The sequence below is a fragment of the Lotus japonicus genome, chromosome 3 (genome assembly GCF_012489685.1).
Source record: "Lotus japonicus ecotype B-129 chromosome 3, LjGifu_v1.2".
NCBI classification, from domain to species: Eukaryota; Viridiplantae; Streptophyta; class Magnoliopsida; order Fabales; family Fabaceae; genus Lotus; species Lotus japonicus.
The window spans coordinates 21,594,937-21,619,592 of record NC_080043.1 but is presented as its reverse complement, the minus strand read 5'-3'; the positions used below and the strand labels follow the sequence as shown (position 1 = coordinate 21,619,592).

The window sequence follows — 24,656 nt, the reverse complement described above, 5'->3', positions numbered from 1 at the left end:
CATATTCCGCTCTATATTTTTCTTAATGCCAGCACATTATATTAAATACAAAATGAAAAGTCTACAAAGAGCATGATGGCTTATCAAAAAATGAAAGAGAGCATGATCAATGCAATGAAGGGGATCACCCCCTCCAAGGATATTAACGGTGGAATAAAAAAATTAAAAATTAAAATAAAATAGCAGATGAAGAAATTTTGCTCGGGATACAGCTCGTGTGGCGTGTAATTACTTTTTTTCTCTTTGACTTTGTAATTCCCTCCATCTTCATTCGATACTGAAAAAAAAATCAGTTTTTCAGACTCAAACTTCTTGCAGTGCAGAAACGCACTTTAAAATGCGACCATAACGCACTTTAAAAATGCGTAAGTAACGCACCTTGAAAGTGCGAGTGAAATTTCTTTTAAGGTTCTCTTCAGATTTTAGGAATATAATGGTGGTTTGAATAGATGTCAGGAGGTTTGATTAACGATTCCCTATTTTTATTGTGGTTATGGATATGAGGTATGATGTACTCATTGGAGGAGATTAATATGAAGGCAAACATACCCAATGTTAATAGAAATATAAATGAAGATGCATTGGTTAATTGAGCTCACAAAAGGAGATGTACTCCCCCCTAAAGTCTAAATGAGATAGACTGGTTGGTGCAAATAGCAAACATCTAGATTGTTTTTTATCTTCCCACCTGTACTAAGCACAGATTTTTTGCATATAATACAGATTCAATTACAGACCAACTTCAAACAGATGCACTTGCAGACATTCAATATAATTGAGAAGAACATTAAATCATGCAAAACTTGTTACTGCGAGTTGAACCGATAGGACTCCCCAGATACATACTTAGCCCTCATATTGTAATGGTCAAACTTTGTAGCGCTCTGATCAACAGCCTTCGTCTCAACAGGTTTAGGCTCTGCTCCAAAGACAACTTCTCCGCTCTTTTCCCGTTGCCGGTGTCTTGGCCTTTCTTTCTGGCTCTTAGATTTAGTATATGGTGGAATCTCAGTAGATCCGTAGAACTCAGGTCGTTTTGAAGAACGGTGCTTACTCGACAGAGAGGGGTCCTTGAAACTGCTTGATTTTATCTTTGGAGGCTTTATTTCTGAATATTTCTCTGCTGTGCGTGGAGTGTGATGGACCTGTGGCACATGCCTATTCTCGATAAGAGGAGCAGGAGTGGTTTTCCTATTCACCAACACTTGATCTTCCGGCATCAGAAAACGATCATTTAGTGGTGTTAGGCCTCTCTTGGGGCTTCCAGAGATCAAGTGTGAGGGTATGACTTGAGCGAACGCTCTAGCCAGTGCTTCAAGAGAGAGCTTAGAAAGATCAACGATAAGCTGTCCAAAAGACGGCCATCCTGGCTCCTCTTTACTGCTTTCCAGGAATGGCATGTGTTTCTCACTGCTTACTTGCTCTTTAAACTCACTCGCTGAAGGTTTCTGCAGCATTTTTAAGTATAATTAGCCGATCAGCAACAGTGAAATATTTTTTTTAAAATGATCTTGAAATTTTGGTATAATTTTTTTGTCTTAATGTTACAATCAAGAGTCCATCCCTTTTTAACCAAATCTTCTAACATCAATCAGAGTGACGTATAATTCCTTACCTTACTGACATGCAAGCAAGGGACACAATCTATTTTTTAAATTACCTATACCTGAGCTCTTATCATGATTTTGAATCCTTTTTTCTTAAAAGAATAGATGATGCTGTCACAAGTTTCTTACATAATAGAAAGGAACATTATAAAGCAACCAAACGAAATGCTATACGATTCTGAAATTGCTATATCTACAAACCCTATTGAACTAAACAGACATACTGTTTTTGAGAAGAAAGGCAATCCGAATCCCTGCTGAAGCATGCATGTAGCATATCCTACCATAACAGCACCAATAACTGTAAGGATATCTGCAGAAAAACAAACAATAGACTTCAGTTATGAAACAAACAAATCCAACAATGAGATTAAAATAACAATATAGAGGCTAAAAGGAAAGGAAAACGGTTCTGTATATTATTGAAAAGATGAAATTACAGTAGCACAAAACACTGCCTAGAACTAAGCTCCTACAGAGAGCTAGCTCTCTACTCTTAGTAACTGAAATATTCTATTCGATACCCCTCTATCATGTTAACCAGCCCCTATATGGACTCAGACACCCATTCCCCGTAACTAACTTCTCCATATAGTCTCTCGCTGCCAGCTCAACATTACTACGTAACTTGCTCTCTTATTCTTCTGGACTCTGGTATAGACCCTCCATATCTTGGGCCCATGTGACACTTGCTGAGCCTGTTCTCCTCTCTGGACCCATAAATCATTTTGAGCCCTATCAAGTTACATAAACACTGTATTCACTTTTACATACTCTCCACTGTTTCATTTCTACTGAACAGAAAATACAACACCGACACATATAAGTTAATAGCACTTATCGGACTGCCATTTTCCATTCTACTTATGTACTATGGACAAGGGAGTTAAGACCAGGACTGAGCAGACATCAGTTGGATAAACTAAATCCACATTTAGTGACATAATGTATTTGCGTCTACTGTCTAGTCTATTAGAAGAAAAGCTGCTCCCTAAAATTTGGAGATGGGATCATACCGGATAAAGATACCATTTCAAATCAAGATGCATCCAATAAAGCTACCTATTAGATCCCCAAGTATCAACTGTAGTTAGTAAGAAACAATAGTAATTACAAAGGGAAAGTGTTAGGACCCAATTGTAAGGTATGGGATTTGAGTCCCACATTGGAAGTATGAGATTCTAATGTGGGGTTTATAAGGCCTTGGGCTCTGCAACTACAACAGCTAGATTTTGTGGTGTTGTTCTCCCAAGGTTCTTATCAGAAAGCAAACCCCCCTCCAAAAAAGGAAAAAAAAAAGCTAGTCAGTGAAGAAAGTATTGTAAGGGAGAGCCCAGGTCCCTTGAATACTTGTGCCATGAGAGTTTGTACATTTTGTTCTATATGTTGCTCTCAAATTGTTCTCAAAATCATCTTGATACAGATTCAGAGATTGTCAGTTCTACCAATGAAGATTCTGTCCTTTTACTTCAATTATAGTCCAGTTTTATCTTTATTTCTTAGTGGTTAAGTCCATCTTTATTTTTTAGTGGTTAAGGCTCTTTAGTAGGGTTAGTTTTTATAAATAGAAGTACTCTCCTTAGGTTAGAGTATGAAGTGAGTAATTGAGTTTGTAAAGGGATTTTCCCTTGGAAGGGTTTCACCCTTGTAAAGAAGGTTCTCTTTCTTTGGAATCCATTAGGACTGTTTTCATAGTCCTCTCTTTTTATCTCGTCTCATTATTTTCCAGTTTATATATTCAAAAAAATACCAAAAAAAAATCTGCTTTCTCTTTTTATTTTGAGGCTGCTGTTAGGACTTCCAAATCCTAACAGAAGCATAAATCACTCAAAGCTTTCTCATCTTGTAACATGCATGGAAGCTAAAGGAAAAAGCAAGAGGTTATTACTTATTATCATCTTATAGCAACAGTAACCATTATATTGAATTAAATAATGAAACATATCAAACAAAAGATCAGAATTTAAACCTGTACTGGAAATTGAACTAGATTGATAATCACAGTCCTCCTGGTCAAGAGAAATTTTTCGCAGAGCAGCATTTCCTCTGTCAATAACCAACAAAGAACAGGTGGGCCGAACATATACCACATCAAAATCATTGGAGAACTTAGCATCCTCACTAGGACCGTCCCTATAGCCTGCAACATTTGACTTTCCTCCAGCAATGGTTGTCACACCTAAAAATACTTACACAGTTCAGTAACAACATCCTTTTTTCCATTCTCACTGAACATTCTCCCCAATACATTAGGATTTAATATGTCTATAACTGTGCAGAGGCAGAAGTCACATGTTCAAAGAAAGGCAAGGAATTATTGGTCCTATGTTATGCATGCAGGTCATGCCAAAACCCACTGGATTTAGTGTTTGAATAAAGGGATCAACCATCATTCTTGTATTGGACTGTGGGTTTCTCCTGAACATCTTTAGCAAGATTCTAAACTTCAAGTAAAAAGAAGGCTTAATTACAACTTTGGTCCCCGACGTTTACCAATGTCACGATTTTGGTCCCCCACCTAATTTAATTACATGGATGGTCCCCGACGTTGTAGGTTGTGTACAACGTTAGTCCTACCGTTTATTTCTTAATGGAGGAGGCTTACGTGGACGTCTAGTTGGAGAGAAAAATGAGATCTGAGGAGAGAGGGAAGCACGTGAGTATCACGTGAACTCACGTGAACCTTATATGAACCCATTATACCCAAATCTGAAACCCTAGGGATCTAAATCGCGTTACCTTCTTCGTTCCAGGGAGGTCAGGGGTTTGGGTATAATATGTTCAGATAAGGGTCACGTGATACTCACGTGCTTCCCTCTCTCCTCATACCTCATTTCTCTCTCCAACTGGACGTCCACGTAAGCCTCCTCCATTAAGAAATAAAAGGTAGGACTAACGTTGCACACGACCTACAACGTCAGGGACCATCCACGTAATTAAATTAGGTGAGGGACCAAAATTGTGGCATTGATAAACGTCGAGGACCAAAGTTGCAATTAAGCCTAAAAAGAATTTCAGAATTGCATCTCAGTATACTAGCACCATTTTTGTAATGAATTCCTGTGAGTATATTGTATGTTCAAACTGAATATTGTCAGATACTAAAACACTATGTTAGTCCAGTCTAGATCCTGAATTCTTGGAATTTTATTAACACATACCAGCATCTCCAATCTTTCTGATAGCCATATTCTGAATGTCAGCAACGTAAGTATTTCCTTTATCATCCATGGCTATGCCTTTGGGATGATTAAAACGAGCATCATTTGGTTTTCCATCCACATGACCAGTGTAGCCCTGAAATGACCCAGCAACCAATCTTCCTCTACTATCTACGCTAACAAAAATGAGATAAACAGAAGAAATTAGGAAGTAAATTAAACCCAATGAAAGAGGATCAAACGATTTTCAAGTCATACAAAATTCTGTTTCACTTGGTAATGCTGTGATCAGAAACCAATGAACCAAATATACCATAAAGCTTAGTATTCAGATTCTTTATTTTAATATTTAGCATCATTATTACAATCTGTCTGCAACCAATTTGAAAGAATCACGGGAAAATGGGGACATCATCCAAGTCCCAGGAATGTATGTCAAAACTGTCATATGAACCTAATCCTAACTAGTCAAATTTGGTAATAACAATCATTAAAACTCAAAGTGGACAAGAGCAGCCATACATTGGGACAATGGCAGGGTAATTCGAACGACGTTGCTATTAGTTTCATCAACAGAAAGGAGTTCACCATCTTCCTCGGAGACACGAATCCTATAAGGGATGACACCAATCTCGTTTCCTTCGACAACAGTCTCAACTACATAACCATTCTCAAACTGAAGAACATTCTCATCTGAAAAGAAAGAAGCAACTAATTACATTTCCATACACATCTGAACCACAACTGTAAACCAGGTTTGTTAATAGCGTGCTATAGCGTAGTGCCCTGGAGGTTCACCACTACTCCACTATTCACCGCTATTGTTCGCTATTTGCACTCGAAATAGCATTTTTTGGGATTGGCGCTACGCTACGCTATCAGCACTGAGCAGTAACGCAGAATGAAAAAAGCACCTGAGTGTGGGGTCTTGGAGGCAGACCTTGTCCATTTGATAAGTGAAGACAGATGCTTAATCAATGGACCTGTTTAGACAAAAGAAAAGAAAATAAATAAAGCATGCCCATTTTGGCATTCAGCAGCATTAAAGGAAAGATTGAAAATTTAGCATACCCATTAAAATAAAAATGGGAAATTGAAGTAGTTGGAGAAATGGGGGAGTGGGTTTGGTTTACCTGCAGGAGCAGCGTGAGCTTGAAAACGGAGAGAGAAAGTGGCAGCAAGTGCAATGAAGGCATACAAGAAGAAGAGAAGATGAACTGTTCTCATAGTTGTTTCGGGATGATCGGGGGAGGAATGCAGAAGGGAGTTGGGTTTGGCACCCCACCTATGGGGCTTGGCACCCCCACTTTATCAAATACGGAATTTAAAATTCCGTATTCTCCCTATTGAATACGGAACTTAAAATTTCGTACTGTATTTAAGCATGCGTGTCACATTTTCAACCACTCATTATATACTAAAACAGATACGGAATTGTATTTTCCGTATTGATACAGAACTTTAAATTCCGTATTTAATAAAGTGGGGTGCAAAGCCTAAGGGGTGGGGCACCAAACTCAATTCCCAATGCAGAAGAATGAATTAGAATAACTAGATTGTGTTGTTAGCTTCGTTCAAGGCACAGTAATGCCCCTTCGCTCTTGCACGCACAAATTCACTCTTTCTTTCTAAAGTGATTTTTCTATGTTTTGATTTTGGCTTTTTAACTTTGTTTTTAGTTTTTAACACTAGAACTAGAACTAGAATAGTAGAATGTGTGCCGTGCAAAGGTATTATTACTCTTGTGTTTTGTGTTTTAACATGTATCAATACATAAATTTATAAATAAAATCTCAGATATTAATGTATGTTTTTTTATATAAACATTTGGTACTCGGTCACCATTTAGATGTCGTCAGATTCGAAATTTTAGTTACAATTAAGGTTCTTCATCTTTCCTCCAAAGTATACTGTGTGGGAATCGAATCAGATCTTGTTCTCTATACTTCAGGATCGTATGTGAGAAGAATGATAGCCGTTGGAGCTTCTACTTCGAAGAGTTTTTTATCCGTTATATACTTGTGTACTTATGTTAGATGCATAGGTATGTGCTTCTATATGTTGGTGTGAAAATGTGGTAAGTTGATAGTGGCATAATTGTTCTTTCAATTTGTGCATTGTACTTGTTAGATCATGTGATCTTGCTTTTAATACTTCTTCACAAGGATGTTATGAGATTTCTTCCGATTACAAGGAATTGAAGTCGGGATCTTCTCTGCTCAACTCATATGTAACACTTAACACTTTAACTATCATTACGCTTAATAATAATATTAGTATAATTTAATAACACGCATAAGCTCTTTTTTTTTTAACTCAATAACACGCATAAGCTTAAAAATGAAGAGTAGACTAGGAGAGCTGGATTTGGCACCCCAACCCTTAGGGGGCGTTTGTTTCACGTATTGGAAAAGGATTCCCGGGAATGTTTGGGCTGGAATCTACATTCCAGTGTTTGGTAGCAGATTTGAAAAAAATATTCCCGGGTATCTTTCATTTCTGGGTAAGTCATATGCCCATCCAGAATCATTTCTCATTCCCATGATGGAGAGGTGGGTAAGTTGAATCCTGAATAGAAGGGAATGAGATTTTTGGTGTGAAATCTCTGAATTGCCACTACCCACTACCAACTACCCACTACCCATGTCTTTTACCGCGAAGGGTATTTTAAGAATTTTACTATCTATTCCCAGGTATATACATTTTGAACCAAACATATATTGTAATTATACCCAGGAATATTGGAAAAGATTCCAGAGAATTGATTTTGTGAACCAAACAGATTTTTTAAAGATGCCTGAGAATAGCATTCCCATCATAATTTTCCCGGGAACAACATTCCCGGATATCCTTTTCCAATCCGTGAAACAAACGCCCCCTTAGATTTCACACCCCAAATTTTCGGATTTTCGAGTTCCGAATTATTTCAGAATCTTATATTTCAAAATTAATTAATGATTTGTAGTGTAAAATACATGTAACACCCCACTTTTGAGTGAAAAATACTTCGGAAACCTTATTTCCGAAATATTTTGAAAACTAAGTTTCCGAGAGTGGGGTGATATTTCTAATGAGTGGGGTGCTAAATCTAGCGCTCGTAGACTAGCCATCGAGGGAAGGGCTGAACAGAAGTTAAGCAACGCAGATTCCAACAGCTGCTAATAGTGAAGTAAAGTGGACTGAATCACCGGCGGCGGAGATATGACCGGAGAAGAAGTGTCTGGCCCCGCCGGCCCCAAGCTCGTCCGTCTTATCTGGTTTGTCGGTGCCGCAGGTAATCCATTACCCGATAACTCCTCTCTCTCTCTCTCTCACACATTCATTCACCTATTTGTTCGTTCCTTGTGAATTTCCCTTTCATTTTTCGAACGGTTTCAGTGATCTGCACCATGGGAACCAACAAATGGCTCGAGTATGAGAAGAAGACAATTATCCAGCAGCAGCAGGGAGCCAAGGCAGTTGCAGAGACACCGATTTCGTCGGAATCTGTTGATGTGCACAAAGCTCTCAAATAAGGTTAGGGTTATTAATTGTAATTGGCAACGCTTCATTGACATGGGTTTTGATTTGTCCTGTGATTGTAAGACCATGATGATTTTGCACTAATTCTTTATGGCTATGATTGGTACTGTTTCAGAACATACAAGAAAAATGTGTTAATTGATAGGAAAGAATGTCTATTACATCTAGGTTAGGCAATGGGATATGTGGAAATGAATAGTTGTCGAAAACTAGTTGTTTTTGCCTTTTTGGTATTGTAATGTCATAAGTTCAAGAGTTTAATGGTTGTGCATGTAAAATATATTTACACACACGTCTAATAACTGAATGATTTGGCGACCCATCATTGATTGTCTGTGTAAAAAAATGCTTACACTGACGGTGCATTACCATTAAATTCAGTTATCCAGAATGCATTGTGGAATTTACCTGAGCGTCTGAATATGAGAATGCCTTTGAACTTTGGAATAAATAATTAAATACAGATATAGTATATTGTGGTTCCTTAAAGGTGTGCAACATTAGTTTAGGTTTTCTCTACAGAGTGGAATGTTACAGAATTCTCATTGTTTACAGTTAGTTGTTTGGAATCGATCTGCAATCATTTCTGAGTGTCTGAATATGAATATGCCATTTGATCTACTAACTTCTAATAACTACCAACTTGTAACTGCTTCTAACCTCCTGCACATTTAAATTCTCCCTGTCTTCTTGCTGATCTGGCTGCACAGCAGTCTCTACAACCACCATAGTGGCTGTGCCACCACCCATGGTGGTGGTTGGCCTGATATTCTTCCTCTTGCGACTATAAACTTGAATTATAGGTGGCTTTTCCTTATCAATACCCCCCCCCCCCCAAGAGATTCACCTTGTCCTCAAGGTGATCATCTAGAAAAGCTTCTTGAATTCTTGCCACGGACTCCCAACTATTCTCACAAGGAGGTAGATTTTTCCATGAAAGAAGAACTTCAACATTACCGCGAGTGAATTCACGAATGTCCAAAACACAATCAGGTGAAACCTGTAACTCTTGATCCTCAATTAACATAGGAGGCAGAGGTTGTGATTCAAAAGTCTCCCCAATTGCTTTATTAAGAAGAGAAACATGGAACACCGGATGAATTTTGCTATGGGAAGGTAGATCCAACTTGTAAGCAACAACTCCCACTTTTTGTAGCATCTGAAATGGTCCATAGATTTGTGGAGTGCCTTGAATTTGAAAGAACCTTTCCAATATATGAACCCAACCATAGGCATCAGCATCTCCATCAAAGAGTGGAATGTCCAATTTCCGCCATTGTTCAAGGTTAGTATCTTTGGTTGATTCCTCCTCTAGCCTTGGTTGCCTAATCCCTCCATCTTGGTTTCCTTATTGCGAGCCTTCTGCTTCATGGTGCATGAGAGTCGCCATCATAGTCTCCAAACTTCGAAAGTGCTAGTCTGCTTGTTGAAAACGTTCTTCAGCTTGTTGACAATCAGACTGCATCAACTCCAGAATTTTCTCCATTGGATCTTGGTTAACTTAGATCGACTTCTCACCTTGTAAATGTCGCACCACCGCACCACTTTAATACCAGAGCACCTAGATGGTGCTCTGATACCAAAATGATAAGTTATTGAGTAGGAAGTGAACTGAATTATATTATTAAGGTAGAGATGAAGAATCTCTACAGAAACTGGTACAAACAGCAGATATTCGAGAGTCCTCTTCTCTCCATGACAACAACTTTCTAATTTCTGAAACACACATTAATAGCTACTAACTTCTAACTGCTTCTAACCTCCTGCCACATTTAAATTCGCGCTGTCCTCTTGCTGATCTGGCTGCGCAGCAGTCTCTACAGCCAGCATAGTGGCTGCGCCACCACCCATGGTTGTGGTTGGCCTGATTTTCTTCCTCTTGCGAGCTATAAACTTGAATTTCCAGTGGCTTTTCCTTATCACTTTATTACTGTCAGACTTTGCACTTTTATGCCCCTAAACCCTTTCCCCCCACAACATGCAAGAGAAAAGTCTTCACTTGCTTGTTTTTTTGGTTGATGGTAGTTGTTATCTCTTCCCTATGCTTTTGCTATTTATTCCAGTTTACTTATTCAAATAGACAATGTTTCCTTGTCCATTGTAAACCTACAAAATGAAAAGATTAATAATGAAATTCCAACATAGATTAGCTTCTTAAACATATTGTTACATTTTTGTTGATTGATATCTCTGAATGAAGGTTGAGAATGCTTGTGTTTTGAGAACTTTCAATACCAAAAAGCTAATTCTATTCAAATGGCAGTATCAGATTAGATCAACTAAGCAACGGAGAATCTAGTCGTAAGCGGGTTCAAAGTTATCAAGCTCAGAATCAGCAGAACTGATACTCCATCCTTCCATGTTCTTGCAGAGTCGGTAGAGGAGGCTCTACTTGGAATTACCTCAACTTTTGGGCTTTTGTTAATTTAAATTGTTGAAACGATTATCTTGCCAAGATCTCTCTTGGCCAATTGAAAAATTCAAGTTCAAAACTGAAGTTTGGAAGTCAGGAGCTTACATTGTATGTAAATATCAGGTTCATGTTTTATCATTTTTACTGACAATGCCGAAAATCTTGAGTTGTCTGAAAAGTGTCTTACTAAGCTGTGCGTACCGGATTATTTATCGTTGTTAAATAAGTTCACTTCTTGAGTTCTTGGTGTTGAATATTCCTAGGAGTCAGATGAGAAGCCTGTCTCTTCAACACTAAAATAAGAGGACCCTCAAGTCTTATATTTTATTGATTCACTTAGAATGACGTTAAATTTACTCTCATTGGCATTTTAGATTTATTTCAATTTCATGATATTAAACAAGTGATCCTTTATTCATAAGGAAATTTCTAACACATTTATCTTAAATAATATTGGTGATTTTTGACAACTCAGAACAAATAACAAAGAGTAAAGTAGTGAAATGAAATGGAATGTCCTTGTCAATAAAAACAATATCCAATGAGAAGTGAAGATTGGCAGCTCACATGGAAGAGTACTGGATGCCATCAAATTGGGGTACCAAAATCATGCAACGCTTTTTAATGAAATGAAATCTCTGTCTGCCTCTCTGAGATATTGTTCAGAAGGTAGATAATGTGCAGCTTTTTATTTCTATCTGCCTTTCCATTTTTCAATATGGAGTACAATTTGAGTTAAATTACCTCAGTTATAGATGTTATATTAAAATATGAATATTTTAATCTACTTATCTGAAATGAAATACTTAGGACTATGAGTAAAAGTAAAATAATTATGTGGCACATACATGACACAATTATGCATTGACATCATTTAATAAGTGACATATCACTCACTTCTGTTAAAAATTGGATGTCAACTTAACGGAGGGATCCAATTTTCACCAATTGATACATGAGGGATCAAAATCGTTCGTTTTAAACATGAGGGAGCCAAATCACACAATCGTGATAGATCAGGGGCTAAATGTGCAATTAAGCCAAAATTTAATTCATTCATATCTTATTTTATCTTCTATTCCATTTTAGTATTTTCATTTTCTTTCATTTTTTATCTCTCGTTTCAACACTCATCACTTTATTTTTATATTTCTAAGTCTGAATATACATTGTATAAACCTTTATTGCTGCACAAATTAGACTCATAAGAGCATCTCTAATGCAAGGTTCTTAGTTTTTATTTTGGAGTTAAGAACTAAGAAATAAGAACTAGCATTGGAGATGCTCTAAGCGACTATTTCGGGTAAATAGCCAAGTTGGTCCCTGAAAGTGTCCACCGCTTTCAACTTCGTCCCTAAACTTTTAAAATGACGCTCGTGGTCCCTGAATGTGCCAAATCTCCCTCATCAATAGTCCTTAGGTTAAAAAAAGTTCACGGTCGTTAAAGGAAGGCTGAGTTGGATTTTTTTTTTGGTCAAGACTAGGCTTATGTGGCATTTGAATGTTCAAAAAGTTTTAAAAAATTCGATTTAATCCCTATGATTGAAAAGAAATTATTTTTCTCCCCATCTTCCTCTACCTCTCCCCATCACCATCACCTCTCTTCATCTCCATCTTCTTCATTCTTCTTCTTCTTCTTCTCACCCTCATCCACTAATCTCTCACTCTCCTCTCTTCCCTTCATCTACTCTCTCCACTTAACACCACCAATGGACCCAATACACTTCCACAAACGAACCAAAATCATCACTTCATCTTCTTCTTTTTCATCACCATCTCCTCCCTTCTAACCTTCTTCTTCTACTTCGGACATGTCTTCAACGACCACCATAGTGGATTGCTAGATTTGATTGTTGCGATTTGGGGGTTGGGGGTGACTTTGTGGGTTTGTCCATGACTTTTCTGGGATTGTTCATGATTGTGTTCTGGGTTTGCTCACAAGTTTCTGAGTTTGTTCACAATTTTGTGTTATGTTTGTTTGGTTGGTGAAAGCGTTTGCAAAAAAATTGAACAGGAACATCAGTCATAGGGTTGAATCCCCTGACCTCACGCACCTTGTTGAAGCTCTTATTCAACAAGGCCCCTACAATGTCCATGTCTGCGTTCCTCAACCGTGGGTCTTGTAAATTTCATCTATTTTGAATGTTTTGGTTTGTGGATTCTTGCTATATTTGGTTTTTTCGTTCAAAGCTTGGAAATTTTCAATGTTTTGGTGTTGTTATTGAATCTGGAACGTGTTTGTAATTTTATTAATTGGTAAAATGGTTGCTTGAGGGATAAATTGGTTTCCAAGCACTTAGTCACCGATGGGTACCGAAGTAGAAGAAAGGAGAGGGATGGAGAAGTGGCTTGGATGAGTGGCTGAGGAAGGTGGAGAACAACTGCCAGATCTGGGTTAATTCGTTTCAGATATGGGTTGTCTGGGTGAGAAAAAATGGCTGAGCTCTGTGTTGTATTATTTTTGGATGAGTGGTTGGTTTGTTTGGGTTATTGAATCTGGATGAAGAAGATGGAGATGGAGAGAGGGTGATGGTTGTGGGGAGAGGTAGAGGTAGAGGAAGATGGGGAGAAAAATGATTTCTTTTTAACCATGGGGGCTAACTTGAAATTTTAAAAACTTTCACAACATTCAAATGCCACATAAGCCTAGTCTTGACAAAAAAAAATCCAACTCAGCCTTCCGTTAACGGCCGTGAACTTTTTTTAACCCAGGGACTGTTGATGAGGGAGATTTGGCACATCCAGGGACCACATGCGTCATTTTAAAAGTTTAGGGACGAAATTGAAGGCGGCGGACACTTTCAGGGACCAACTTGGCTATTTACCCCGACTATTTCTTCTGAATCTATCTACTACTACTTAAAACAATCCCTTGAAATCACTATTCCTAAGAGAAGTTTGCATCTGGACCATTTATTTAAAGATGAGTCAATTTTCCTCTTTAATCTGAGCCATTCATTTGATGGCTTTTGTATCTACTAAACTTGAAAAGAGAGCCTGAAGGAACACTGTTCCTAACGTCATTTGCTTCGTTGAAGATGGAGATGATGAATGGGAATAGTGTTGGCTGGGTTTTCTCTTCCTGTCATGATGTTTGTCTTTCGTCATTTGTTTATGGGTTAGGTTGATAGTACCTGGTGTGTGTAAGTGCAGTGGGTAGAATTTTGAAGGAGAAGAGTACCATCTTGAATTTGAATGGGGTATTCGATTACAACTTCTAATCCAACGGCTGATTCTACTCCTCACCTAACCACACATCACCTGCAGTGTCCTGCCTCTCTTACACACCCTGTTCACACGCCACCACCAACTGCACTGCCACTGCCAGGAACTTCTCCCTTCTATACGATACCAACAACTCCACTCCCATCATTCACTTTCTCAGGTCAGAGGAGAAAGTAAGTAGAGTAAGAAGCAGAGGAAGCTTGCATCAACTAGAGTATAAAGTAGAAGAGAAGGTGATTAGAAAGTAGAAGGAGAACTAGAGGCAAAGTTGCATCAACAAAAGAATAAAAGCAGAAGGAGAAGGAAAGGGAGCATCAAAGAGGTTAGCATACATCTTATAGCAATACATATAACAACTGATATTGATCTTATAGCAATACATCTTTACATAAAAAATCAAACTTTACAGTAAAAAATCGTTCTTTTACACTGCATATTGATCTAGGTACTTCTTGACTCGGATTTTGGTGAAAAAATCGTTGCTTGGATAGCTCAGAGCCTTGGATGTATCAAATCGTTGTAAAAATCTCCGATTCAGGTGCTTCTTGACTCGGAGAGGAAGAAGAAGAATAGGGTTTGAAGAACAGCAGAAGAAGAGGAAAAAATCAGAGGAAGAAAAGGAAGGGGAAGGGAGGATTAGGGGAAGAACAGGAAGAGTAGCGGCTAGGGTTTCAGAGAGAAGGAGAAAGGGAGGAAGAAGAAGAAGAAATGAAGAGGAGGAAGCAGACGAGATTTCAGAGAGAAGGAGAGAGGGAGCGGCTAGGGTCTTGGGTGAGGAAGAGAGGAAATGATCTTTATATAGTGGGTGACCTGCTGAGCAGGTCATCCAGCCGTTTTGGACCGGGTCACAGACCGGTTTTGGCCAGTTATTTGACCGGTTTTGTTTTAAATATTAAGTAAAATTATTTATGTATAAAATTATAATTAATTGTTTCCGAAATATAATTTAAGGCCACTAAAAAAAGCTGAAGAGGTTTTTTTTAAACCGAAATTGGTGGGTAAATTTTGAAGTCTGTATTTAAATTTAGTTGAAGAAAATATCAGAAATACCTGTGGTAACCCAAATTAAGTGGATAACTTATTTTTGTTTATGTAACTGAACTGAATTGTGAGACAATGTTCCTATTCTACTTCATTTCTAACAAGTAGGTTTTATTATTATTATTATTATTATTATTATTATTATTATTATTATTTATTTCTAACAAGTAGGTAATGTGTCTTTTCTTTTATGTGACAATACTATGTATATGCATCAAGTTCTATTGTAATTTTATTTGGCAAGTCAAATTTCAGTTTTGATGAGGTATGATGTCTTCAATTTTGCAGTAGTTGTCATTTTTCTTTGATTTCTAGCAAATGACTGTCCTATGAATATGTGGTGGATTAAATGTTTTAGTTTTTTATTTCAATTTAATTGTCCCCATTTGTTTCTAGGTATTGTGTACTTTATTTTATAAATTCATTGCTTTTCATTTAATGATCCTACCAACCATTGGTACTATCTTCAATAGTGAGAGATAGTCAAATATAATTATAAAATTAAATAATCATCTTTGAGTACCTTACTTAGCTTGTCTAAAATTTTCTACTTAGTGTTGTTGTGAAGTTTCTTTATTTTATATAATGACAAGTCTTATTATGAATAAGACCTCTGTAAATAATCTAGCTGTAATGTGTTCATTTGGCACCGAAAATTGATTTTTTTGTTTGTTATATTAGACATAAATTGACTCACATGTTAGTGAAGATCTATCTATATATAAACCAACTATAGGTGAGGCAAGATGGTTTGATCTGAGCTTCTCCTCACTTTATCCTATTCGTGTATGTTTTCTAGAGGTGGATGTTTTTAGACTTGCTAAGAAATTCCAATATGTTTGTTCTTCAAAGATATAGTAGTGTTAGCAAAACGTTAAAGTGATATATTTTTGAAAGGTTAGATTATTACACTGTTATAAGTATATTTATTAAGAGTATATTTTTTATTAACTTTGAAAATTGAAATATACATTTTATTATATGTCATGGCATTTTAGAGTTGATATTATTTAGCTTTGGAATTTAATATGAAGTGAAAGTTAGTTTTTTCTTCGAATGTTAGCCGAAGTGGTAGGACTAATTTAACGTAAGGGGATCGAAAGAGTTAAGTGTGAATGATACATGGTTCGAAACTTGTGGATTAAACACTGTTACAAATAGATCTTTTAAGAGTATATTTTTGATTCACTTTAAAGATTGGAATATATTTCCTATTATATGTCATCGTATTTTAGAGTTGATATTATTTAGCTTTGAAATTCAATATGAAGTGAAAGTTAGGTTTTTCATCGAATGTTAGCCGAAGTGATAGTACTAATTTGACGTAGGGGATCAGAATAGTTAAGTGTGAATGGAAGAGGGTTCGAAGCTTGTGGATGAATTAAGTGTGAATGATACAGGGGTCGAAGCTTGTAGATAAAACACTGTTACAAATTGATCTATTCAGAGTATATTTTTTATTCACTTTGAAGATTAGAATATACTTCTTATTATATGTCATGATATTTTAGAGTTGATATTATTTAGCTTTGAAATTTAATATGAAGTGAAAGTTAGGTTTTTCATCGAATGTTAGCCGAAGTGATAGGACTAACTTGACGTATGGGATCGGAAGGGTTAAGTGTGAATGGTAGAGGGCTCGAAGCTTGTGGATGAAACACTGTTACAAATAGATCTATTAAGAATATATATTTTTTATTCACTTTGAAGATTGGAATATACTTCTTATTATATGTTATGGTATTTTAGAGTTGATATTATTTAGCTTTGGAATTTAATATGAAGTGAAAGTTAGTTTTTTCTTCGAATGTTAGCCGAAGTGGTAGGACTAATTTGACGTAGGGGATCGAAAGGGTTAAGTGTGTATGGTACAGGGTTCGAAGCTTGTGGATAAAACACTGTTACAAATAGATCTTTTAAGAGTATATATTTTGTATTCACTTTGAAGATTGGAATATACTTCTTATTATATGTCATGGTATTTTAGAGTTGATATTATTTAGCTTTGGAAATTTAATATGAAGTGAAAGTTAGTTTTTTCTTCGAATGTTAACCGAAGTGGTAGGACTAATTTGTCGTAGGGGATCGAAAGGGTTAAATGTGTATGGTACAAGGTTCGAAGCTTGTGGATAAAACACTGTTACAAATAGATCTTTTAAGAGTATATATTTTGTATTCACTTTGAAGATTGGAATATACTTCTTATTATATGTCATGGTATTTTAGAGTTGATATTATTTAGTTTTGGAATTTAATATGAAGTGAAAGTTAGTATTTTCTTCTAATGTTAGTCGAAGTGGTAGGACTAATTTGACGTAGGGGATTGAAAGGGTTAAGTGTGAATGGTACAGGGTTCGAAGCTTGTGAATGAAACACTGTTACTAATAGATCTATTAAGAGTATTTTTTTTTCACTTTGAAGATTGAAATATATTTCTTATTATATGTCATAATATTTTAGAGTTGATATTATTTAACTTTGGAATTCAATATGAAGTGAAAGCTAGGTTTTTCTATGAATGTTAGCCGAAGTGATATGACTAATTTAACGTAGGGGATCATAAGGGTTAAGCGTGAATGGTACAGGGTTCGAATCCTGTGGATGAATTATGTATTAACATTATTTGATAACTATAATATTTCAAAAAAAAGTAAGATAGTTGTTTTACTTGAATGTTGTGATAGTCCATTATTTCATACTAGTATTTTTTACCCGTGCGATGCACGGGGGATATTCACTTTTGTTCTTTTTATGTGATTTTTTGAAATTTGTGTTATTTTTTAAAGATATTTTATGAATTAAAAGAACAATATTTATTTGATATATAAGAAATCATGAGTTCGTAAGTTTATTTTTGTATTGAAGGTTTTTATTTTTATTTTTTAGTTGCCATTTTTTTATCTTTTGTTGTTGTTTTCCTAAAGGCTCGATTGATGGTTTTTTATATCTATTGAATAGTTTATTATAGAGAGTTGAAATAACATGTATGTGCTAAAATAGACACTTAATTATTATTTTTTATTTTTTTACAATTGAAATAATTACATTGAGAATAAAACTGAGAACATATTGTTCCACATTTCCTGTAAAAAGATCTTCATCATATGACATTGCGAAAAACTTTTTTATAAACTACATTTGAAGTACTATGGAAATTGTTGTCATAACTATCACAAATGAGAATTTTTAATCCTTTAGGATACGTGACTCTTCGGATTTTTAATTGTACCATGTATCTTCGAGTGTTGTTTTATTATTAGTGGGAGATTGAATGATTTATGACACTTAAGTATTAACTTTAATTATTTATTCAGTTACTCAAAAAAAAAAATTTATATATATATATATATATATTAAGGTATTTATCATTTCTTCCAGTTTTAATGAAATTGAATTTTTAACTGTTATGTTATTAATGACATTAAACATTAGTTTTATGATTAAATGATATTTATACAGTATCATTTTTTAAGTTTCAATTTAATTGAATTTTAAACCGTTATGTGTATAATGACAATCCCCATGTCTGTTTTCTTTCTTGTTGGTTCAGACTATGATCTCACTTGAGAGAGTGTGTTCCCAAGCTTTCATTATTCATATGTATTGATTTCCGTTTTCAAAAAAAAAATGCTCATGTAACCTCGACTTAGGTGTGATGAAGGCCGAAGATCTCTTCAAGAGTGCGCCTCTTAAGAATTGAACTTTCGATTAAGGGGTTCAAACAACTATTTTTTACCATGGAACCGACGATTTTTTATTTTATAACTTACATAGATTTTTTAAATGATATTAATTCATATTATGTAACCACTAACTTAGATACTAAACATATGTACTTGATTGACATGTAGTGGAAATTAAATGAGTTTTATGTCATTAAGTTAAGTGATTCATTATCAAGTAAGAGAGTTTAAGAGTATTATTATAACCATGACTTTGTGTGCCCATGTATCCTATTTTATTTCCTTCATGAATAAATTAATTATTTGTTTAATTTTTTTTAAAACTGTAAACTTTTATGTCTTAAAGATTTATATTCAAGTTAAACCGTTGTGGTGCTAGAGCCTTTTCACTAAATTAATTTTGTGTCCTTATTAGCCACCTTGAATAGGTATTCCATCATAAATGATCTTAATCTGATAACGGCTATATATCCTAAATGATATGAATTCATAGTATGTAACTTAATTTAATTTAATTCCATTAAGTTGATTGGTGTCTTATTAAGGAAGAGAACTCACCATGACTTTTATTATCATGAATGAGTGTGACATTTTGGCTTTTAGTATGGGCTAAAATGTAACTCATGGAATGGAAGTTTTTGCTGAATGACTCCTAATAAAGACTAATAACATTAAACCTTGTAATTTTTTTTTGTAAGTCTAATAACATTAAATCTTGTAATTGAATCTTAAAGATAGTTTACTTTTTAACTGACCCTGAAGACACTTCAACGCAGATTTAATTGTTACATCTTTACCTTAGCTACTGCAGCCAATGGATAAAAATAAACATCCATCATTCATGAGTGCCATCATTGTAAAGAAGAAAAACATATCTCAAACCATTCAAATACTTGTCAAAGTGGTTCTACATCAAGTTCTAATTCTAAGTGGTTCTACATCAAAGACAAAAGGGAAAGGAAGTCCACTTTAAGCTAGAGAAGTAAAGCTACCCAACCACAACCACTTTTTGATGAGCAAGCTGAGAAGCCACACTCTTTCTAATATGCAATCTTCACAGCTCAAAGCAGCCACAACATGCGAGGGACTGAGCAACAAACTCACCAAGAAAAAAGGTGCACTCTTGAAAGCATTGGTTTTCTACATCTGAAGGTATCTGCAACATGCATGAAAATTAATTAATTACAAAATGAAAATCATTGGTTATCAATCACTGCAAGAGAAAAACTCATGAAAAGAAACGAAAAAGTCGAATTTTTTTCTACTGATAAAGTACACCTAGTAAGAAGAAAGTACACAATCCCTAGAAAACACACAAAGAAGGATCAGACATCAAAACTTGGTAGTGTATGAATGAGATCTTTTTATCTGATGATTGAAAGTGTTATATCAGGACATAAGCGTACTTGATATGGTAGAAAAAATTCCATAACTCATTTTAAATTTTATTCTTTAAGTTTCGAGTTCTATGAATCCTTGGTTTTGGCACCAAAATCAGCAGCACATGTATTGGACTCAAAAGAGGAGGACGCAGGGTAGGGATTTTGACACCAACCTCAGTTCTACATAGGACTTTCTTGGCGGGAAATGGGTTCCTTATGTTTAGAACTTCCACATTTTTGAACAATTCCTTGAGCCATACCAATCCAATAGTTCACAAAAACAATCAACATCGTGTTTACAAAAGGAAAATGGTCCAGTTTACATCATGCACTGCCTAAACACACATTAGTTGACCAAATGGTGAAACCATAAGCAATTCTACAAATCAGAATACAATGAAGCAGAAAGGTATACTATCAGTTGATCTATCTTACTTTCATCATTCAGCTTTAAAAGGTATATTATCAATCAAAACAAAAGAAAGAAATAGATAAGATTGTAGGTTACCTTCAACTTCAAGTCCTTTCTCTCTGTCCACAGGAAAATCCATGAGCAGAAACCCCATTAGAAATCGCACCCTCTGCTGTAGGCTCATACCATCACTGACTGACTCTCTCTCTCTCTCTCTCTATCTCTCTCTCTCTCTCAACCGCAGTTCATTGTAATGAAAGAGAAGCCCTATTTGGTTTAATTGTGTTGGCAGAGCAAGGTCGCAGAGAAAGAGTTAAGTCACTCAAATGGTCAATAAGATTGGTGAGGAAGAACACATATAAGACAATGTTGGATAGAATTGACACTAACCAAATGGATAAATAATAAAAGGTGTTACCTTGGCCTTGGAGGAGAGCAGATGGGAGCCTAAGTCAGAATGCAGTACCAATTACGAATAACACATGAAAGGCAAATCAAAAGAGTAAATAAATTAAATGAAAAACTAAAAGTATGGAATACCTTAACCGAGAAAGATTGGATCCCTAAAACATTCAATAAGATTGGATCTCTAAAACAACAACAATAGATCAAATGTTAGGCTAATTAGTAAAGGCCAATGCCAGCAAAATCAAATATTTCATTTATGTTTCAAATGGGAAGCCTGCATCACTCAAAGCAGAAGAGAAGCTACAAACTCTCTCAGACTGGACAAAAAGAAGTAGTACACGAAGAGGAATATCTCACCTCTGAAATCAGCAGTTGTACCGGCTGCAGTGGCCATGGTTGCAGTCGCCATGATTTTCCTATCCCTATAACAACAGCAAAAAATCCCATTTAAAAAAAATTTCAAAATAGAAAACTGTGATACAATTTCCCAATGTAAGGCAACTAAAAATCCTTGACTTTTCCATTGGTGACCAAATGAAACGAAACCAACCGAGATGGAATCTTTCCCCCATTGGGTATCAACTATCGAGCTCAAATTAAGAAGAGAAAAAAATAAATAAAACTGGGCATAAAGTTTTCTAATTTGAACATAATGGAAACATTGGTGGTGGGTTAAATTCGCAATAGAACTCGAACTTTGACAATTCACTTGATCAATCAATAGAAAAAGAAAAGAAATTGAATGAGAAAATCAATTAAGCCAACGAAACATTGAGATGCTTTAACCATTATTAATAAGAAACACACTATGCTTTAACCATTTAGGATCATCATAGTAATAAAGGATTAAGAAGTCAGGAAAAGAAGGAAAAATATCATTTTGACGAAGGACAAACAACAGTAGAATAATCTGCAAAAAAAAATTAAAATCCATACATAAAAAAGGTGGATAAAGAAAGAATCATTTAATCAATTTTTAGGAGTGAGTGAAAGTGTTCATGTGAAAGGAGAATTCTTATAGAAACAAGAGCCATTTACTAATAAAGCACAACAACCAAATAAAACCAACAAAACTAAAGAGTAACAGACATAGCACTGATCATTTGACTCTTTGGCTTCGAAACACATGCATCAATAGTTACAGATTGAATCAATACATCATTCAATCTTGCAAGAGTTAGTAAGCAGTGCTGAAGTGAATCAATATCTTCATACTGCTGAAGAAATTATCGGCTTACATTTATAAAAACATTACTCCAGCAATTTTTTTAGCCAACATAGTCAGCATGTAAGCAAAACAACCACTATCCTAGAAAGTGTCTTGAGAAATGAATCATGTAGTGTTAGGCCAAATAATTACCCAAATATTATTTTTTATTGGCATACATCTTCCTCCAGATTCAACCATTCACTCCAGCTAAAAATGAATCACCTTCAGTTCTCATTAAAATCGAAAGAAAATTAGAAACTGGCCCAAACTGAACCGAACCAACAACGAAAAAAACGGTATAAGCAGAGTATTTCAGGGAGAAGACCTATGCAACAAAATAAAGATTCATAATGAAACTGTAAGTCTGTAACTGCTTTCCGTAATGCCTAATAACACTAACAGCTACAGGGAGATCAGAAACAGTAAGTTCCAACCTGAAGCTTCACCTTTGTCAGACACAAAGAAGCTGAAGAAAATGAAAAATAGAAGATTATTGAAATGTAGTAGAAGAAATATAATTGAAAATTAAAATCTTAAGCATGATTATTTATCATCTCAAAGACCAAAATCACTTGTTCTGTTCCTCACTTAAACAACCAATAATCAAACCCCAATGTTCATGAACCACCAAACCCTCATTACTCCACTTTCTCTCCATCAGTCACTGCAATACGAAATCAGCAATCAAAATGCAGAAATAAGGCATATAACTAAGGAGGAAAAATGGGATAATTACCTGTGAAAGCATGAGCTTGAGCAAAAATTGATTAGAATATTTCCAAACCCCATAGAGAAGAATTGGAACACAAAATAATAATCCTCCTATGCAAATCCAGATAAAATGGGTTCAATCAAAGTCAATAGTTACCTGAAGATGGATCTGGTCGAAGGACAGGGAGGGTGGTTTGGCTGAAAAAAAAGAAAGTAGTGCAGCGGTGGCTCGGCTGAAGAAGAAGGAACGGTGTCGCGAGTTTGGGTGTTGAAGAAGGTTGTGTCGATTTGGGTTTTATGGAGGTCGAATGTGGGTTTGGTGGTGGATTCAGTTCAGTGAGATGTGGTGGCAAAAACTTTAAGGAGAAACGAAAACGCACGACGCCTTTAGAAGTTCAGAAGACGTGGAAACGAAAACGGCAAACAGTGTAATAACTTCTTATTCTCTCCCTTTTAGTTTGGATTCACTTTCTCTCCTTCCCTTTTCAGCCTTCCATTGTTTGTGATCTGAGCTTTGTTTCGTTTCCTGTTCAACAATGGACAAACTTGTGTTCATCCCACTTTGTGCAGCAGTTAGGCTTCACGTCAGCGTCATTATTGTTGCTAATTGCCGAACATAGACAAGAGACGTTCAACTCTATCTCTTTGTATATCTTCTATCATGTGACAAGTATATTTGACAAATTTTATTTTCTAATCTTTTCTAATTTGTGCATCCAGGTAAGACATTACTTATTTGACTTATCAGTACATATAATGCATGTACTAATTAATAGTACAAAAGTAACAGTAATCATGATTTTCATGTAACCACCCCCAACTGCTCTCTGAGGTAATCATACTTGGAAATAGAATAAAATAATTTTTTTACTTGATCATCATTTGTTTATATGACTAGCGTGAGGCAATTATCGTGTGTAAGTAGGTCAATTGCTTGAGTTAGTTTGTGCAATAAGGAAATTAGTACTTTCTGTGTTTTTTAATGTGTATTTGACACTGAAATTTCTTTATAAATATATGTATATTGTTGACCATACCCTGTTGTAAAGAGATTTTCATCATTTTCACTCTGAGGCTTCGTATATTCATAACATAAACTTTAACATTGTAATTGTGTTCAAGTTATTTTGACAAAGATAAATGAAAATACAATTTTTGTTATACATATTAATGTTTATAATTAGTCGTTGATGTCTATGTTTCGGTTAAGCCATATTTTGTGTTGTGATTAGTAAATGTTACAATAATTGGTATGTGATTTAAATAGATGGAGTTAAATAAATTGATTGAATAAATATGATAAATTATTGAAGAACTGTTTGTCCGTGCAACGGAGTCGGGCTAAATTCCTAGTATTAATTACACACAAACACTGTATCTTCTGAATAGTAATTACATGTATATATACATGTTTCTGCGTGCAAAGTGTCGTTTGGAGCTTGAATCACCAAAAGCAAACAGAACAGACGATATCATTGGTAAGTTCATGATTGTTCTAAATTTCCCACATCGTTTTCCATTTGGCTAATATGGTGAAGAGGCCAACCAGTCAAAACAAATGAAAAAACTATGTTAAAACAAGCTCATTCCCAGCCATGCGAGTTGGAGCAACTTAACTTTAAAATGCAGTGGCCCCCGGCAGGACATTGTTTGCACAGACCATAATGAGGGTTTGTGTTGGGACTTGTATATCAATAATGTTATGCACCAATGTCAGAGTAAATATCTTACATTAATAAAGTGCACCATGACTTGGTGGCCGAATTTCATTTTCATGACTGCTAGCAATACTCTTTGCTTTAGTGACGTGTTAATCTAATGGGATTTGGCTAAATGTTTTACACATTTTATGTCATTATGTTCAACAGAAATTTATGCTTG

At 35.5% G+C, this 24,656-nt stretch overlaps 1 protein-coding gene and 2 long non-coding RNA genes across 13 annotated transcripts; 1 reads left to right on the top strand and 2 right to left on the bottom strand.

The window, feature by feature from the left end:
• Window positions 1-644: 644 nt before the first annotated feature.
• LOC130749298 (uncharacterized) lies at window positions 645-6,059 on the bottom strand. Its single transcript, XM_057602634.1, has 7 exons — window positions 5,902-6,059; window positions 5,683-5,751; window positions 5,291-5,461; window positions 4,769-4,939; window positions 3,577-3,786; window positions 1,832-1,920; window positions 645-1,448 (listed from the first exon to the last, which is right to left on the bottom strand). Exons 1-7 carry the CDS (start codon window positions 5,993-5,995, stop codon window positions 807-809), a joined length of 1,446 nt encoding a protein of 481 aa, XP_057458617.1. The 5' UTR covers window positions 5,996-6,059; the 3' UTR covers window positions 645-806.
• A 1,822-nt stretch (window positions 6,060-7,881) lies between these two features.
• LOC130749584 (uncharacterized) lies at window positions 7,882-10,942 on the top strand. The gene is made up of 3 exons (XR_009022971.1): window positions 7,882-8,042; window positions 8,147-8,284; window positions 10,554-10,942. It is a non-coding gene; the product is annotated as an uncharacterized LOC130749584 (long non-coding RNA).
• An 8,564-nt stretch (window positions 10,943-19,506) lies between these two features.
• Window positions 19,507-23,398, bottom strand: LOC130745994 (uncharacterized). Of its 11 annotated transcripts, none has more exons than XR_009021978.1 (8): window positions 22,801-23,398; window positions 22,215-22,728; window positions 21,212-21,276; window positions 20,987-21,035; window positions 20,865-20,893; window positions 20,543-20,713; window positions 20,208-20,413; window positions 19,507-19,808 (listed from the first exon to the last, which is right to left on the bottom strand). It is a non-coding gene; the product is annotated as an uncharacterized LOC130745994 (long non-coding RNA). The 11 variants fall into 11 exon arrangements; XR_009021983.1 differs by having other exon boundaries at window positions 20,208-20,282; XR_009021981.1 differs by having other exon boundaries at window positions 20,208-20,369; window positions 22,801-23,397.
• Window positions 23,399-24,656: the final 1,258 nt, after the last annotated feature.

Excerpts from the sequence above, each read along its gene's own strand:
- LOC130749298 (XM_057602634.1), bottom strand. The coding sequence starts at position 5,995 with ATGAGAACAGTTCATCTTCTCTTCTTCTTGTATGCCTTCATTGCACTT. Across the intron at positions 3,787-4,768 it reads CAGAAAGATTGGAGATGCTG|GTGTGACAACCATTGCTGGA; the intron begins GTATGTGTTAAT and ends AAGTATTTTTAG. Across the intron at positions 1,921-3,576 it reads TAGTTCAATTTCCAGTACAG|ATATCCTTACAGTTATTGGT; the intron begins GTTTAAATTCTG and ends GTTTTTCTGCAG.